The sequence below is a fragment of the Triturus cristatus genome, chromosome 5_2 (assembly GCF_964204655.1).
Source record: "Triturus cristatus chromosome 5_2, aTriCri1.1, whole genome shotgun sequence".
Lineage (NCBI taxonomy): Eukaryota > Metazoa > Chordata > Amphibia > Caudata > Salamandridae > Triturus > Triturus cristatus.
Genome location: NC_140588.1, coordinates 973,208,669 through 973,225,886, shown reverse-complemented (window position 1 = coordinate 973,225,886; position 17,218 = coordinate 973,208,669). Strand labels below are relative to the sequence as shown.

Genomic DNA, 17,218 nt, shown 5'->3' with positions numbered 1-17,218 from the left:
GTAACCTAATAGGAAGCTGTTGTTTCATTGCTGCAGAAGGCCCTAATAGAGCTGTTTAGTCTAAATCGCTATAGGACTCTGGGCCCTTTACCTCTGCTGATCAGTCCTAAAGTGTATATGCTTTCTGTGTAAACTATGTTTATGATTGGTTATCCGTGATTGGCATAATTGGTTTACTGGTAAGTCCCTAGTAAAGTACACAGAGTGTACCAGGACTTGCAAATCAAATGCCTATAGTTGTGCCACCGACTTGAGTAGACCTGTAAATGTGTCTCAGACCTGTCACTACAGTGTCTGTGTGCGCAGTTGGTAACTGCCATGTCGACCTGGCAAGTGCACCCAATTGCCAGGCCCTAACCTTCCCTTTTCTTACATGTAGGGCACCCTTTAGGAAGCCCCAAGGTACCCCCATGGGCAGGGGGCAGTTTACGTCTAATAGCACATGTGCTGGTGTGTTTTGCATGTCCTTTTAGTAAAATGCTTGGCATTTCGTTATTCACTGTTGAAAACACGGGAGCTACCTTGGAACATCTTACAAGTGTAACTTTCCATTGGGACAAGATAGAGGATTAGAGTTTAGGCTCTCTTAACTCAGAATTTTATAACACACCTTTTAGTAAAGATGGTTTTTAAATTGAGTGTTTGAAAATGCCAATTTTAGAAAGTGGGCATTTTCTTGCTTTACTATCCTGTGTGCCTCTGCTTCTTTGTGTATTAACCGTATGGTGTTGGAGTGACAGGATCTGGGGATGTGCATTCACTCTAGACAGTCACAAGAGGTGTTGAAGTGTGTCCTTCCTTTCCTGAGGGACTCATAGCCAGGCTGAATAGACCTTTCTGCATTTAGAGTGATGAGCAGAGTTTTCACTAGCACCTGAATAGGATGTGTCTCCTTTGCACAATGCTGTCACCACCCCCTGTTGTCAAGCTGGACCAGGGAGGGCATAACTGATTAGTACTGAGCTCAGAGAGTCTGAAACAAAGACTTTAATAAGAAAATGGGGTTTAAGCATTGGACCTTAAACCCCGGAACTTTAGATCACTTCTGGAAACAAAAGGACCCTGCCAAGAAAAAGAGCAGAAGGGCTGTGTGAGGAGCACTACTTTTTCTGCTGTGTGAGTGTAACTGACTCTTTATACCCATCTGTGGTATCCTGCTTGAAAAGATCTCAAAGGGTTTGTGTGTGCTTGCCTCCTGTTGGCAGTCTCAGGGAGATAAAAGACTTCAAAAGATTCTTGCTAGATCTAAAGGGAACCAGCCTGGAAGGAGAGCCAGGAGAGCTGTGTGAGGAGCGCTGCCCCTGATGTGTGTAGGGTGGTTCAGCCTGCAGTTGGTGCTCCTATCTGGAGCAGGAGAAGGACTGGACTGTTCTGTTCTACTTTTTAGAGGAAGCAAGTGCGTGGTGAGCGCTTTGGAAGGAGCGCTAGGCAAGCACTTTGCTCTGCTGGAGGCCAGGGTGAGTGGTCTATATTTCTGACCAGCCTAGCCCATGTTCAGCACTCTGAGGGACCAGAGAATTGTTGTGGTTATTTTCCTCAATCACACAGGAGTTCATCACTGAGCCCGCGAAGCAGGAAGGAGTGGCCATTCAAATTGAAACAGGACCTAGTGCCTGGAAGCCCTGCACTCTGGGCTGCCTAAAACCTGCTGAGCCCTGCCGATGCACCTCTTCAGTCCGGCGCCTGAGGATGCATTGCCCAGCAACCCCAGACGCTGAGGAGTCCGACGCTCAAGAGCCCTACCTTCACCGGAGCCATGAGAGCTTCCAAAGCTGCACTCCAGGGTGGAGAGTACCAGCGTGTGCATCCATCCCCCCAGGGCCCGCTAGTGACACGCTGCATAATGGTGCACATGGAGTCCACGAGCCTCGCCTGGTGCTGACTACAATCACACTCCCCTGTGTGCAACCCAGCACTGTAGCGCCAAAGAAAGCCCTGCTCTGCATCGAACTCTGGGGGAATTTTTCATTCTGTCACAGTGATACATGAGTCCTCGGAGGGCTCCAGACACACTACAACATTACCCCCAGCATTGTCGCAAGGCCGGCTTGCTTTGTAGTTGCTCTGCAAGTTCGCGGGCTTATACGTGATATATCCGGGAGACCCAGCGAGGTCTACCCGGAGACGCTGGCAGTGGGTGCCCACCCCCCATGTTGGTGCATACCGTGGGGTGGCGGCATCAGGTTGCCAGGGAGGTAGCTGGACGATGTAAACCCACGACAGAGGTTCTGATCCTGTTGGGATTGCAAACTACTGTAATATCACAAAAAGGAGCACAGAGGATCCTGTATGCGCTGTCTCTGTGGGTTTGCTGCAGTTATAGGGGATTTACCCTATGTGTTTATGATGACATGGATTTGGTGATTTATGTTCAGTGATAGTTGGTGATTTATGTGTGACCTAATTGCTGCATTTCATGCCTTGATATTGTAGTAAATGTTGTTTTGATCCTTGTAAAGACAGGATAGCGAGTATCATTATAAGGACCTGCCTGTTATGTACAGTGGTGCTGTTTTATGACATGTGCAACATATAAGTATTTACTGTAGTGCGTTAACTGTGATGATTATGACAATTGTCTAGTTGACAAAGTGGTTTATAGTTTATGTATTTGTGGTCTATGTATTTGTTGTGTCACTGGTTTGCGTGTATGTTGCGCAAACCCTTTACACATTGCCTCTGGGATAAGCCTGACTGCTCTGCCAAGCTACCAAGTGGGTGAGTAGAGGTTATCTTGGGTGTGTATTTCCCTTATCCTTACTAGAGTGGTGGGTTCTGCCTGGATTAGGTGCATACCCTAGACAACCAAAAACCCTATTTCTAATAAGCGGAAGTAGCATTAGAGGCAGTAGTAAAGACATTACTAATTAACCACATGGAATCTGTTACCCAACATCGCTTTGCTGTGATGTAATTGGACACTAGCGTAAGATTTTTCTTCACCATAGTCCAAATTTAAGCCCTATCAGTGACCATCTTAGGGTGACCAACCCTGCCCCTGAGCTTCTAAGGGGATGTGGAAACCTTCACATGTGTGATGAAACAGGGAACAATATGAAAAACATCACAGAACCCAAGAAAACGACATAAAAGAACATATGACACATAGCAGAGTAAATTCTGTTATTTTTATTATCCACGTTTTTAAATGAAGAATGCAATGTGAGCATCACCAGTTGTAGTCGAAATATCAAGTAGGGAACCTCATTATACCTCAATATCATAGGCAAACTACCAAGGACAAAAGGATCAAAGGGTAAAGCACATACAGGGAATAAGAGATTTACTATTCTTAACTCCACATCTACGTAACTTGAAGATTTATGCATCATGAAGGAACATATATGTTGTTTTAGGATTACAAAATCTATACAAACTGGCCTGTCAATGTTTTTGTTCTCGATATTTTAGTTATTAAGGTTCAACGATATTCTCTAATCAATATTCAGGACCCAGACGGCATCGCTTGACTTTGCCCAAAAGTTACAGTCTTATCAGAAATTCATAAAAGGGTCTCCTAAAAGGTGAATTTAAGCAAATCTTTGCCTGCTCTTCTTTCAACTCTGTGTATCTTGTTAGAAGGGTGTTGAGAATCTGCCAGCAAAGGCAAACACGTATTTAATTTGAGATGCTCCTATGGAAAGGAACATGACAGCAAGTTTAGGTCATTTTCCCCTCCAAATTAATGATTTTTGATCCTCAGTATAAAATATAAACTAATACATGTGTGCATTGTCTCGGTCTGTTTTTGGAGGAAGTGCATTTCCTGTGTGTTCATTTGGTAGCAGAAGCTTGAGTGCCCAGAGAAGCAGTGACGTTGTCAAAGGGGGGGGGGGGTAGTTGTCATGGATCACAACCATCCCTCCAGTGCAGGGCCGTATCTTCGGGGGGGAGGGGTTGTTTGGGGTGTTACACCTCCTAATGTATATTCTGATGAATAGTTGGGTACAGGTACTTTTAGTTGGGTATGGTGCGGTGTCTATCGGATTTCACCTGGGATTTTTGCATGCACACATTGACATAAACACACACGCTCTCTTTCATCTCTGTTTCGAAAGCCCTAACAAATGTTGATTATTCAACATTTTGTGTTTCTCTCAGTTATTACTCCTACCAATCCGCATTCCTCTGTCTTTCCACTGCCTCTTAAGCCCCTCTCATGTGCTCGGTTTGTCCTATAATGTATTTTAACATTATATGCCAGCGTGATTGTTGGGAAATCTGAAGATCACCTCCCCCACCCACTAATCTTACTGACCAAGCTATGCCCCTGCTCCAGTGGCTAATTTGCAAAAAAAATGTGCAGGGGTTCGATGTTTCTCGTACGAGCCTGGCTCTGTCAAATTTCAGATTTGCTGCCTTGTTTTGATTTTGCCTCAATTCATTTTTTTTTTACAACCACCCTAAACTTTCTATCGTTAATGTCACTCTTGCAGGTTGTGTTTTTTATCCCTACTATCTCCCTTTGTTGCAGTGTTCCTATCGTCCCCTTCTTTTTTCCTTTTCCCTTTTCTGCTCTTTTGTATCTTGCTCAAAGTCTTATTATCAAAAATAAGTCCACCAGAGAGCTTAGTGGACATTGGTAAAAATGTTGTTTTGTTTTTACCACCTAATTTTTGACATAGGATGGTCCTTTTTTGGTAGACAAAAATACCCTCATATACAACTTGTGGCATGCTTCATCATAAGGTTCTCTCGCATCCCTATTCTATGCCATGTGGGGGGCTCAATCATTATAGGGAGCTCTTAAGAAGATTAGCAGGGACCGGAACAGAAAAAACAGAAAAATTATATAATATTTAGAGGACGCCCCAAACGTCCTTAAAAAAATAAGCTACTGCCAAGAAATCTGTTCCAGTGCCCACCATCTGGAACTACCATCACTTGATAAATTCAGTACAAAACATGCTAAGTTTGTGTGGTCACTTGTGAGGCAATGGCTTTTCCTCTAGAAAGTATTTCAAGATTGTTGAAATTTTTAGTTACAAGCAGGTAATGGACTTACAGAATATGGAGAGACTATCTAGCTGTGCCTGTAGAGCCAGAAAGTTCATACTTTAACATGTGTACAACCTTTGAGGGCAGCGAAGTGGCCTCAGGGATTAGTTAAGACTTTAAAGCTAGGACCTCGAAATAGATTCAGGGATTGGCTAAGAGTAGACTCAGTGATGATCAAAGAACTAGAAGCGGACTCAGGGATTGGCTAAGATGTAGAAGCAAACTCGAAGATTGGCTAAACTCTACTGCCTCCCCGATAACATGCTCTGCATCAGTTTCCAGGAGTATTGAAGACATGCAAGAGTAGGTGGAAGCAGTGCTTAATGTGTAAAAAACATAAGTGCCAGGGCCCTCCTCAGGAGGCCATCACAGCCTGCACCACCCATTGCCCCTGCCTGCACTGCCAATGACTGTACCTACACAACTACTAACCATCACACTGCTACAAGTGTGACGTTTCAGATTATTCAAGACCCCAAAGCTATCAGAATGGCATGGGCAGCTGGTTTTAGTTGTTTTCAATGTAAATTGAATTAATGAACAACTGTTGTTCTGCTAATCTTTTAATTGCACAAACAGCGCCACCAGGTGGCAGCTGTCATAAGTGCCAGTGTTGACAATTAGGTGCCTGTTCCGAGCACCATCGGCTCAAATTAAGCACTGGGTGAAGGACAGGTAAGAAATGCAGGTTCTGGTGAAATAATTTTTTGGACTGCTGTATGTTTTGTGTATGGTTGCCAGTTTGCAACTGCACTTTGAAGTCAGAATAAATGAACATAGATTACATTTGATGTCCCCTCGCCAACCACAAGTCATAGATAATACGAATACTTCAGTAATCTGATTTTTTGTAAAATAGATTACACTACAAAAAAATGTCATGGCAGGTGTTGAGGAACATTAAATCTAGGACACTTAAACTCCGAAGTTGGGGTCTGAGACCCCCAACATCAGCACATCGCTTTCAGCGCTCTTCAAGGGAAGTTTGCTGTTCCGAATACACCCGTTAATATCCTCCAAGTAGATGTGAGCATGTGAGTCTCCCTTCTCTTCATCTGCACCACCCGCTTTAATAAGTATATATCTGGATTGCCATGTGATGCTTTTATGAGCCCATCCAGTAACTACATATGCATGCTGAAGTAGAGGTGAGAGACAATTGAGCCCCGGGGAACTCCACTTGACGAAGCGACTGACTGCCATGGCCCAAATCCCGCTCACTGTAATATAATGTTGTCGAACAAATCCATCAAAAACTGGATGGTGGATCTTCTTCCGGATATGGTTTCTTCTTCATTATTGTGCTCATTTTGAACAGGATCGTTGAGCATTTAACCCCCTGGATTTGTTGCTGATGTGAGATCTGCTGGCTCTTCGCTCCAACCAGCAAGTCACAGTTTGAAGTGTCGGCCATGTTGAGCACGGAGGGTCTACTTTAGCTGTCCTTTCATTTGTTTGCTGGATACCTTCTACAACACAGTTGGTTGATGCTTAGCTTGATTGGGCTTTGGTCTCGCGAGATGAGGGTAAAATCCCTTCAGGGCTGATGCTGATGTTCATGCTTTTCAGTCCAGCAACCTGGTTGGTACGTGCCAGGCTACTGTAGCCTAAATATCGTCTGGAATACACATTGAGTCCTAGTCCTAAATATAGTTTAAAAAAATATCACCTAATTAGAGGCAATATTAGAAAATTCACACCTGATCTAAGAATATGTTTGTAAACAACATTTACGTTTCAATATTTCGGTCAGGTGATATTTTTGTAATTGATATTCTAAAATGCAACAAAGTGGTTAGTGCCTACTTTCATTTCTAGAAGTGGATTATATTCCAGGAAGCAAGCAGTTACTATGTCATTTTCAAGCCAGTTAGTAGAAATAGAAGAAATATCAATACATGGCAGCAAGACCTCGCTGCAAAATCAGGAGGATGTTGGGGCTCAGCGACTGCTGGTAGAAAATACTCAGCGTTCCTTGCTTGTTAGACGCTTTGTCGGCAAATGGTTTCAGTATGTGCTAGTGCATCTATTTGGTAACAAGAATGCTGCATTGTTTTTTCAAGTGCATTATGGGTAGGAGGTGCAGCACCATGAATCCTCAAGTAACTGTATCTGGATGTCAGGCAGGTCATTCCAACAAGATGGCTGAATGAGTTAACAGTTTTCGCTGGCATCTGCGCTGATCTTCGGGTCATGAGTTTGAATCCCAGCAAGACCAACTCAGCCTTTGATCCTTCCCATGTTGTTAAGTTTGGTAATAATAACAACTGGCCATTAGTGAATAGAAACAACAGAAGTGTGGTATGAAATGCAGTATAAAATGTAAAATATTATCATTATTTCCTTGTGTGGCAAGTGCTTGATTTTCACACGTGCAGGTTTAAAATAAGATGTATTAGAAGTGCCTGAAGAAGCATCTCTTTTTTAGGTCGAAATTGGACAGCGCATGCGCTGCTCTGCGAGGCATGCTGTATTGAGGAAGGGACTTGAAGCTCCGCCCACTCTCCCCCCACATTTTTCATTGGCTTTTGTCATTGTCCACTGTAAACTGTGGCTGTTCATTGGTCAAAAGGCTTAGTAGTCCCTCCTTAGTATCGCCTTGTCTCATTTTGTAACCTCCCATGGCGACACCCCCTGTTACGTGTGTTATTTGCTTGGTAGGCTTTAATTACAGCCGTGCCCTGGCTGCTGCTGCACACAGGACATGCTCTCTCCTAGCGCTTTTTAAAATGTTTTTAGCATGTATTTGCAATGCAATTGTTCTCACATTTTCGAGAGTTTAAACTATTGGCATTGTAAATGAGAATGCCTTTTATTTATCTCTTTTTAAAAACAACATATAAATAAAAGGCATTGTCATTTACAATGCTAATAGCTCAAACTCTCATAAATGCGGGGTCTATTGCATTGCAAATGCTTGTTATAAATTGTTACCTTCTTATCGGATGCTGTCATGGAAACAAGAAGTGAGCTGTGAGGGCTGGAAAACATGTTTGGCGGCCAGAAATTCTGCATGCTGCCATATAGTCTGTTTCCTTTTTTAATTAAAGCCCAATCATTCTTCATTTGGAGATGACATCATCATGTTATTTCCATGGAAAACAATTTTAATCAGAAGGTTTTTAAAAAAGCCAGTCCTTAAGAAGAAAGTTCTTGTCCTCGAAATCCAAGATTAATTCACACCTAAGACAGTTGTAAGACAACTACTCACAGAAGTACTTTGTGAAACTGGGCAGGATATTCAGGAGTAATTAACACCTACAATATAAGCAATAAACAGCAATTCACAGCAAACGGTTAGTGAAATGAGCCCTTATTGCCTTGTTTTATGTACACTGCAAATTGAAAACGGCGCCAGCAGCTATTACTTACCCGCCAGTGAATGCTAGTAACATTCTAGGATTATTTGCTAGGGCTGCTTACAAAATATATGCAAATTGTACTTCTTTTGGGAATATTCTTTCGTTTAATTTTTTGGGATGTTGAATTATTTAGAAAAAAAAATATTTCACGGAAAAATAGATCAGAATGGGAAAAAAAGTAAAAGTGGCACTCGGTGGCTAAGGCGATGGTGAGCCAGTCAGTACAGAGTGCAGCTGCACATTTACTATAAACAGAACTGGCAGAAGTTTTATTATTCAGACAGCGAGGCTGCCAAAAAGTACAGTAGGACTAAAAATAGCAGTCCTGCTCCAGTGAACTGGCTGGATTCAAGCCGTGTACCTGGAAACAGACTGTGATATGGTTTGATATTCGCTATGGCTACGGGAGAAACGTGTCAGCCTTTCCATCGTAAACACAGCCCCGGCTCTGACTCTTACAGCTCTGCTGCTCTGAAACCAGAGGCCCGCAAGGCACTCTGGGAACTGCAAAACCAGATGAAACAAAACAAGGCCAGTCAAAAGCCTGCTTTCTTTTAAAAGGGTTGCTAAAACCCCCAATGAAAAAGCTTGTGTCTGCATTGGATGTATTATCTTCCTGGACATTTATCCAACAAACACTGGCAAAGCCAACCGGTCTCGCCTATGCGAGAGCTGTTGGCTTTGTCAGTGTCTTTTAGCCATGTTGTACAGCGGTGGAGCAGGTGTCTTAGTATGGGGTTAATGTCTGCCTTCTAAAGAAAAAACGCTTTCAGGAACAAATGGCAATAACCCGATTCAGGTTTACCTTAACCATCACCAGTGGGGAGTCACTTTAAAAAAAGCTGTTTGTACAAGTAGTCTTTACATTTTTTTCTCTCCATATTGCAGGTACTCTGAAAAACGACATTATACTATTTACTGCTTGTTTTCTGGCGTAATGCATGTATGTGGGCCAAACATGTTTTATAATGATAATGCAAAACGGAAAGAGAGTACAAAATAGTGCAGGGGGCAGTTACCTGAACTCCTTGGAACCCCAACATTAGATTACTTCTCACAGACTAGTTGGATCCCTGTGGAGAAACAAGGTAACTTTAGAATAGTTTCTTTCTTCAACGTACCTACATGTATAGTTAAGAACAGTAGATCTATACGTACTAATATAGGCTTCTACTGACAATATGGCGACATTAAATATTCTAGAGTCAGTATTTTTTGTAGGGTGCTGTAAATAATCCACTCCACAGTTCTGCAGAAGTGGAACAGGTGATTTATCTAATTCCATGCAAGTATGTGCTGCTCATTCATGAAACTGCCTCCAGGTACATGACTAACCCATCACATTTCTGGGCCCTCTAGCATTGTTAGACTTAAACAAGGCAAGGAGCAGAACCCGACCTCTCAGCATCACATAGACAGATGACGTGTTCTCTTCTCCTAGGCGTTATCGACAGCATTACCAAGCACTACTGGCTGCTACCATTTCTGATCGTGAGGAAGACCTTGTGGGAAATTAATATCGCAAAAGGGATGAAACACGGATGATTTATAGTCTTTTTAGATGATAAAAATAGTCAGATATGGGGCACTAGGCAGTGAATTCTACTCCACCCCACTAATTAATTTTGACTGCTGTACCAAACCCCTTCGAAGTTCTAAATGATTTATATGTAGTCCACTATTTAATTGTATGTCACTGATCACTTACACTCCATCGTTTGTTCACTTGGAGCACCTTCATACAAATTGGGTCTTTGGATTGTCGTGTACGTAAGCTAATACATAACAATACAACATTGATGTTTTCTGTGACATCACTACTGACTGTGGCCCTCTTTTACAAACACAAAAAGGTTGTGCATTCTGTGAGCTGTATCACTAGGCGAGTTTTGATTTGAGATACACATAATAGGGTACCTCTCACGCCATCCATGAATTATAAAATGTTAATAACTATTGTTTCTGCAGCAACCACTGCTTCTGTTAACATTTCTAGATGAAGCAAAACCCACTCAAAAACACATATTCTCCTACTACTACTTATCTTAGCAGTTAGCACCTGGGTCAATTCCAAGCCAAGAGACCTTTGTGTGCGAGAGTGCTTTAGTAACTGACCGTAAATTTCCAAGACTAAGTCATGCTTAGTCATGGATCTGATTTACTGTCCTTTTTCTGTGAGTAAGCATTTCTTCTGCTATGTAATTCCTGAGTAACTCACGCAATAAAGCAGGAGTAAGGATGAACCACTCAGAGGATAAGCATCAGGCCAAGGGTGCTCTGGTTCAGAAGTCTTCGAAAGAGCACATCATTTGGTTCTTCTTTTAAACTCGAAGTGAGGTAATTCCAGATCCTCTGAACTATCCCCCATTTTTTGAGTCTCTAGAATTTTTACTGTCACATTGTATGTGAGAGAGAAAGAAGAGCGTAATAAGTATAGATTAGTTGCGTTATGGAGAAAGCGTGGGTTATTTGCTTTTGTCATTCAACTGGTTTAGTGTTGTATATGTGGACTTGGAGTAGTATACACCTTTGGCTCCCATCATTACATTGCAGCGCATCCTTCTTGAGCATTTTGCCCTAAGTTTGAACAGGCCCTGCAGACAGTGTTCCAAGTTACTACATGTTTTTTCAGAATGGAAAGTGTTAAATTGTGGCACATGTTAGCCACATGTAAGCCAGTTTCTTCAAATCTTCAGCCGGAAGCAGTGTGGACACAATTTGCTAGGCACTTGTATGATGATACGTTTAAGGCAAGACATTGGTGCTGCATTGTGTTTTCAACCCAGTCCCTGGAAGCAAAAAACAATTTCCCCGCAAGCCCCTCCTTGATTTCCTTTCCCTATCATGTGCCAGACAGTGAACATTTATAACTATCTGAAAATTATTCATTTCCCAACCTGCAGCAGGCTCTTTCTTTTCCTTCCCCATATGAAACCGTGCTGATTTTAATCCAATTTTTTTCCACCAGCTGAGCACCAAGCTAGCTCCTTGCTTCACTAATCCATCATGTATATTGTCTCCGAGTCACCTCTGCCCCACTACTAGATAAAAAAAGGTCAGCACATTCATTACAAACTTGATCTTAAACCCATGCGTTTGTTCTGAATTTCCCAGTAAGCACCGGCATCAACATGCCCCTCCCGCTCGATTTATTTTAGGATTACTTTCTGCTTTTTAGTATAGTCAATTATAAAGGAAATGTCACCCGCTTTTTGGTTGTGGGCTAGCATTCATTGCCAGGCTAGTTGAACTGGTAATGTCCTCTTCATAAAACAATACCTAAATGATACTTTAAGCGTAATTAAAATCTATGACCATAGACTCTCTCAGACGCTTAAGTGGGGCCTGGGTCTCTAAAGTCATGCGGGGTCTTTTCCAGGTGCATGAGCACAACGTTCAATATAAAAAACAATGTCCTTGGTTACTACTTTTGTGATGTAGGTGGCAGCGTGGGCGACATGAAAAAAGCAGGCCCTGCGGAACAAAGTGCCAACTGTCCCCCCTTTGTGACGGCCCTGTTGGGTTCTTACCCTACACCAATTTTCAGTCAGCATAACAAGACAAAACAAGCTAGGAACGAGCAGGTCTGAGGTGTTCACCTGTCAACCTGCCCTCCACCACCCAGCTCTCCACCCACGCCTGTCCTGCTTGGTCTGGTGCTTCCAATCATTTAGTCGACGGGTGGAGCCACACTCGCTCTGAGATCGAGAAACCAAAATGTATTACTTTCCTATTCTTTTTTTTTTATTTCAAATGCTTTATTGATTTTGAGATAGAGAGAGAAACAGGAACAACCCATGGGTGTGTAACAATGTTAAGATAAGGACATGGTGTGCAGACGCCAAAAGATCGAAATTGGAATAGCAAAAATACGTTTGCGCAAAATTTAAACCTGAGAGATACCTCTAACAATTACTTTCCTATTCTTGATAGGTTTACATCTAGTGAAGTGATTTCTTAACTAAAATGATTTTTAACAAATTGTAATTGTAGGTGTTTGGGGAGAAATCCGACTTTGTCCATAAAGCTGAATGATCTGTGAGACAAATGACAAGACACAACTTTAAGAAACTAGCTGTGGTAGTTTATAGACTTCAATTCGATTAATAAACCATTTATGATTTTAAAAACCACAATTTGTTAAAAAATAACTGGTTAATGATAGCAGTATGGCCCAATGCTGGGGTCTTTGTATCTCAGTTCTACTGGTAGGGTACTATTTCCACTGGCTTTCCATTGGACACTGGCTTTCCCTATCCATTAGCAATGTGGTAAATAGAACCTCCCCCCTCCCCCAACATTGGGCCGCAATGCCTTATTGCTGTTTGAACTTCATATTGTTTTACAAATAGATTTTACAAACATGGTAAACACTTATATTCTCTGATCACTTATTCATAGTTTGTATAAAATACTCATGGAAACCTTATAGATGATGATAGTAAAACATATTTATCTTTTTAAGGGGAAAGCTACGTTTGCTCATCTGACAATTTTTTCAAGAAAGTTGAATACACCAAGAACGTCAACCCCAACTGGTCAGTCAATGTCAAGACATCGGCCAACCAAAAAGCCCCACAATCCCTGGGCACCGGCAACAGTGGACAGGGCAGGGAGAGCAAGGAGTTCGTCCGTCCGAAACTAGTGACCATCATCCGCAGTGGAGTCAAACCCCGAAAGGCTGTACGCGTGCTTTTGAACAAGAAGACGGCGCATTCATTCGAGCAAGTGCTCACCGACATCACCGAAGCAATTAAGCTGGAAACTGGTATTGTGAAGAAGTTGTACACTCTTGATGGCAAGCAGGTATGGTCTACTTCTTTTAAGTGAGAAACTACAAATATTTATAATAATTCACCTACAAGTTCAGTACTTTGTGTTTAACCGACTTCTGAAATGACAGACTTCTACTGCTTGATCACAGTTTCTTATACACTTACACTCTGCATATTAGTGCCATATTGAATACCAGTTAAGTGGATTTGATTCTTCAAGTTGCACATGTCAATATTTATAAGTAGCTTTCTCAACTTGTATCCTCCCAACTTTTTTGTGCCTCAAAATGTTGTCACACGTTGGTATACTATCACATATCATGTTTTAAATATTGTGCAACCAAAATATTGTAGGCAGAATATTGACAACACAAATGTGAAGCTGAGTGGTTTACTGTACTTAATTCCATATATATGCACCCACATAGCTTCACATATAAACAATGTATATATTTTTGTTTCTTTTAGAGCTTTGGTGCTGTTTGATTAATCTGTAGGATATACCCCCCAAAAACTGTTGCAAAGGGGATACCCGCCTTCTACCAGGCAGGGAACTGCAGTGTCCTAGGTGATGGGTTCCCTGGGACACTGCTCACCTTGAGCCCCGTCAGATGGGGTCCCCTGGACCACTGACCGGTTTGGTGAAGTGAGCTGCACACACCCCCTCCCCGAAAAGTCAATGTTGACCCTGGGGCATGCTCCCACCCCTAATGTTAGATATCAACCCCGAAGATTGGGTCCCCGGGGCCTCAGAGAAGAGGGTCGCATGCCCCCCCTTTCCTAATTTTAAATATCGGTCTCGTCGGATGGGGTTCCCACGGTCTCTAAGAATCTAGGGGAGGGACGCCAAATGCTCTTTCCCCTAACAAACACATTTGGCCTCAGGGGATGGGGTCCCAGAGGCTTAATTAAGGCTTGAGGAGGAAGCCACGCACCCCCTCCCAAATATAATTATAGCGGCTTCAGGGGATGGGGTTCCCGTGGCCTAAAAATGGCTGAAGGAGGGGGCACTCTCTCCATTAAATATTAAACTGCTAGCCCCCCTGGCCCTGGCTCACCCTGAGGGGCTTACATTAAAAACCACCTGGAGCCTACATTTCTTTTCATTGGAGCCATAGACATCTACCCTGCCCCTACATATTTTTATAACTTTAGTGAGGACAGAGGACCGAGTCCCTGAGTCCTAAAATGGCTGCCACTACTTTTTTGTTGACGAGGTGGCAGAAAATCAGATCTTATCTTGAGATCTTTTGGCTCAGCCGATCCTCCATTGCACAAAATATACAATTTGTTGAACCGTAATTTCTCAAAACTACTGGATGGATTTCCTCCAAATCACACAAAGTACAGTTTTCGGACCAAGATCTAGCTTTTTGTAACATTTTTTTTTAATTCTGTTTAGTCATTTTGGCTGTAGCTGTGCCTAATTTTCCTATGGATCTATCAATCAATCAATCAATCATTAAGGATGTATAAAGCGCAGCTAATCACCCAGTAGGGTGTCCAGGCGCTTGCATGTCCCAGAAGCTTATTCAAACAGCCAGGTCTTGAGGGCCATTTGTGATTCCGGAAGTGAGGTGATGGTCCAGCGGTGCGTGGGGAGGCTGTTCAAGGTCTTCGCTTTGATGTGGGAGAAGGAGCATCTTTCACTTTTGCTTCGGTAGATGCAGGGAGTATGGGCAAGTGAAAGGGAGGTGGAGCATAGTCTTAGCAAGGGTTGGTGAAAGCTCAGGCGGTTGTTAATGTAGACGGGTCCTTGGTTGTGTAGAGCCTTGTGTGCATGTGTCAGCAGCTTGAATTGGTATCCCTTCTGTACGGGGAACCAGTGGAGTTGCCTGATGTGGGGTGTGATGTGGGTTTGTCATGGAAGGCAGAGGATGAGTCTGGCTGCGGAGTTCTGTATGGTCTGAAGTTGTCTCTGTAGGAGGTGTGTGGCGATTCCTACTTAGAAGGATTGCCGTAATCCAGTTGGCTGGTGATGAGGGCCTGTGTCATGGTGCGTCTTGTGTGTAGGTGTAGCCACTTTAAGATCTTATGTAGCATGTGCAGAGTGAGGAAGCAGGCGGAGGAGATTGCACTGATCTGTGATTTTATGGTGATATTGTTGTCAATGAGGATTCCGAGGTTTGTGGCATGGTTGGAGGGAGTGGGTGCGGGTCCTAAGCCACTAGGAGTCGTTCCATATGTTCATGCTCTTGCCAAAGGTCAGTACTTCTGTCCTATCTGTGTTCAGCTTCAGGCATTTGTTCTTCATCCAGTCGGCAAATCTTGTAATGCATCTGTGGAAGTTGGTACTGGTGGTGGTGGGGTCGTCAGTAACTGGGGAGTGGAGTTGGCCTAATGGCTAGGGCGGGCGACCTCGAATCTGGGGAACTGGGTTCGAATCTCTGCAATGACGCTGAAAATCCTGTGATTCTGGGCAAATCACTTAATCTCCCAGTGCCTAACAAAAATGAATGTATCCTCATGTAACGCAACTGGTGCTATGTAAAGGGCTCTGATACCCGATACCTTTGGGTCAAGTTCACGCTATATAAAACTCTGCAAAAAAAAAACTTGGAGGATGCGTTGGATGTCGTCTGCTTAGGAAATTATGTTGTGACCGTTTGCATTTGCACTTTTATAATAGAAAAACACTGTGCTCACGAGATAGTGAGACTGTCTGTGAACACGGTGTAATGTGTGGACACCATAGACTGTATATTGCATATAAGATTTCTAATTGTATGTGCATATCCTTTGTACCTGATGCAATGGAAGCAATTTTTTATAAAAACAAGTTTAAAAAAAATTTTTTGTGACCGTGGGATCTGATGATGGTGGCCAGTGGGTCATATATGCGTTGAAGAGCGTGTGGGTGAGAAATGAGCACTGAGAGACACCACAGTATATCTAGTTGGGTTCAGAGCTGAAAGGTGGGAGGTGGATCCTCTGGGTTCTTCCGGTGAGGAAGGAGGTGATCAATCTGCGCACGTCTCCTTCGATGTTGATGTGGTGGAGACTTTGGATCAGCGTGTGGTGGCATACAGTGTTGAAGGCTGGCGGGAGGTCGAGGAGGATCAGAGCTGCGGTTTCTCCTCGGTCAAGGAGAGTTCGGATGTCATCATTGGCTGTGATCAGGGCTGTTTCAGTGATGTGATTGTTGCAGACGCCGGATTAGGAGGCATTGATTAGTTGGTTCTGCTCCTGCTGTGTCATGAGTTGCTTGTTGATGATCATTTCCAATACCTTTTTTGGGAATGGGACAGGTAGATTAGCTGGTAGTTTTTGAGTTTGCTGGGTCTGCAGGGTTTTTTTTGAGTAGGGGTCTAACTTCAGCATGTTTCCAGGCATCAGGAAATCTTGCAGTGGTGATAGAGGTATTGAGCAGGGTGGTGAGTTTCTGGCCCATCCTTTGGTTTCTGAGGTTAAAGATGCGGTACGGGCAGAGATCTGTGACAACTCTTAAGTGGATGGATTTCATGGTGGAGGTGGTGACCTGGGTGGAGAAGAGGTTCCAGGTGGTTCGTGTCAGTTGTGGTAGTGGTGTATCTGTCTAGGAAGTCCATCGGTGTGGGTTGGGTTGAAAGTTTCTGTATATGGTTGCGATCTTAAGGAAAACACAAGAGGGTCCCTGATTATACTAAATGACAATGGAGAAGAAGGCAGGGAGAACAACAAATTGCAACAACAAAAGCTTCTCCAAAAACATTATTAGTTAGTTCATAGCAATCCGTCCATGATACATAAACTGTTCCAATACAGACCAGTGATTGTTAGAGTTTATTAGTCAAAAGTATAAAAATACATTTTAGTAAATCTTTTTTTTTATATTCATATATTCATTGTACATAAAGACTGTAAGACCAAGACATATGTAGAAACATTTTCATATAATACATTTGGGAGCACCACCAACAACACTATAAAAGAGCACTGACATACAAAACATGGAGTGTAACAAGAAGTACATGAGACAACTGACAACACATCTGAAAACTAACACAATATCAAAGCAAGTGAACAATAAACATACATAGTAAAAAAGACATTAACAAAAAATACAAACACCAATTGTCAATCCTATACTTTATATTTAAATTA

The 17,218-nt window shown here is 42.7% G+C and overlaps 1 protein-coding gene across 17 annotated transcripts in view; it reads left to right on the top strand.

Moving 5' to 3' along the window:
* Positions 1-17,218, top strand: part of DCX (doublecortin) — a 392,216-nt gene that overhangs the window by 32,756 nt on the left and 342,242 nt on the right. For all 17 annotated transcript variants that reach the window (XM_085608205.1, XM_085608206.1, XM_085608207.1 and 14 more), the window contains one exon: positions 12,826-13,166. In XM_085608205.1, coding sequence (XP_085464331.1) covers positions 12,826-13,166 — 341 coding nt within the window. The remainder of the gene's footprint in view (positions 1-12,825; positions 13,167-17,218) is intronic.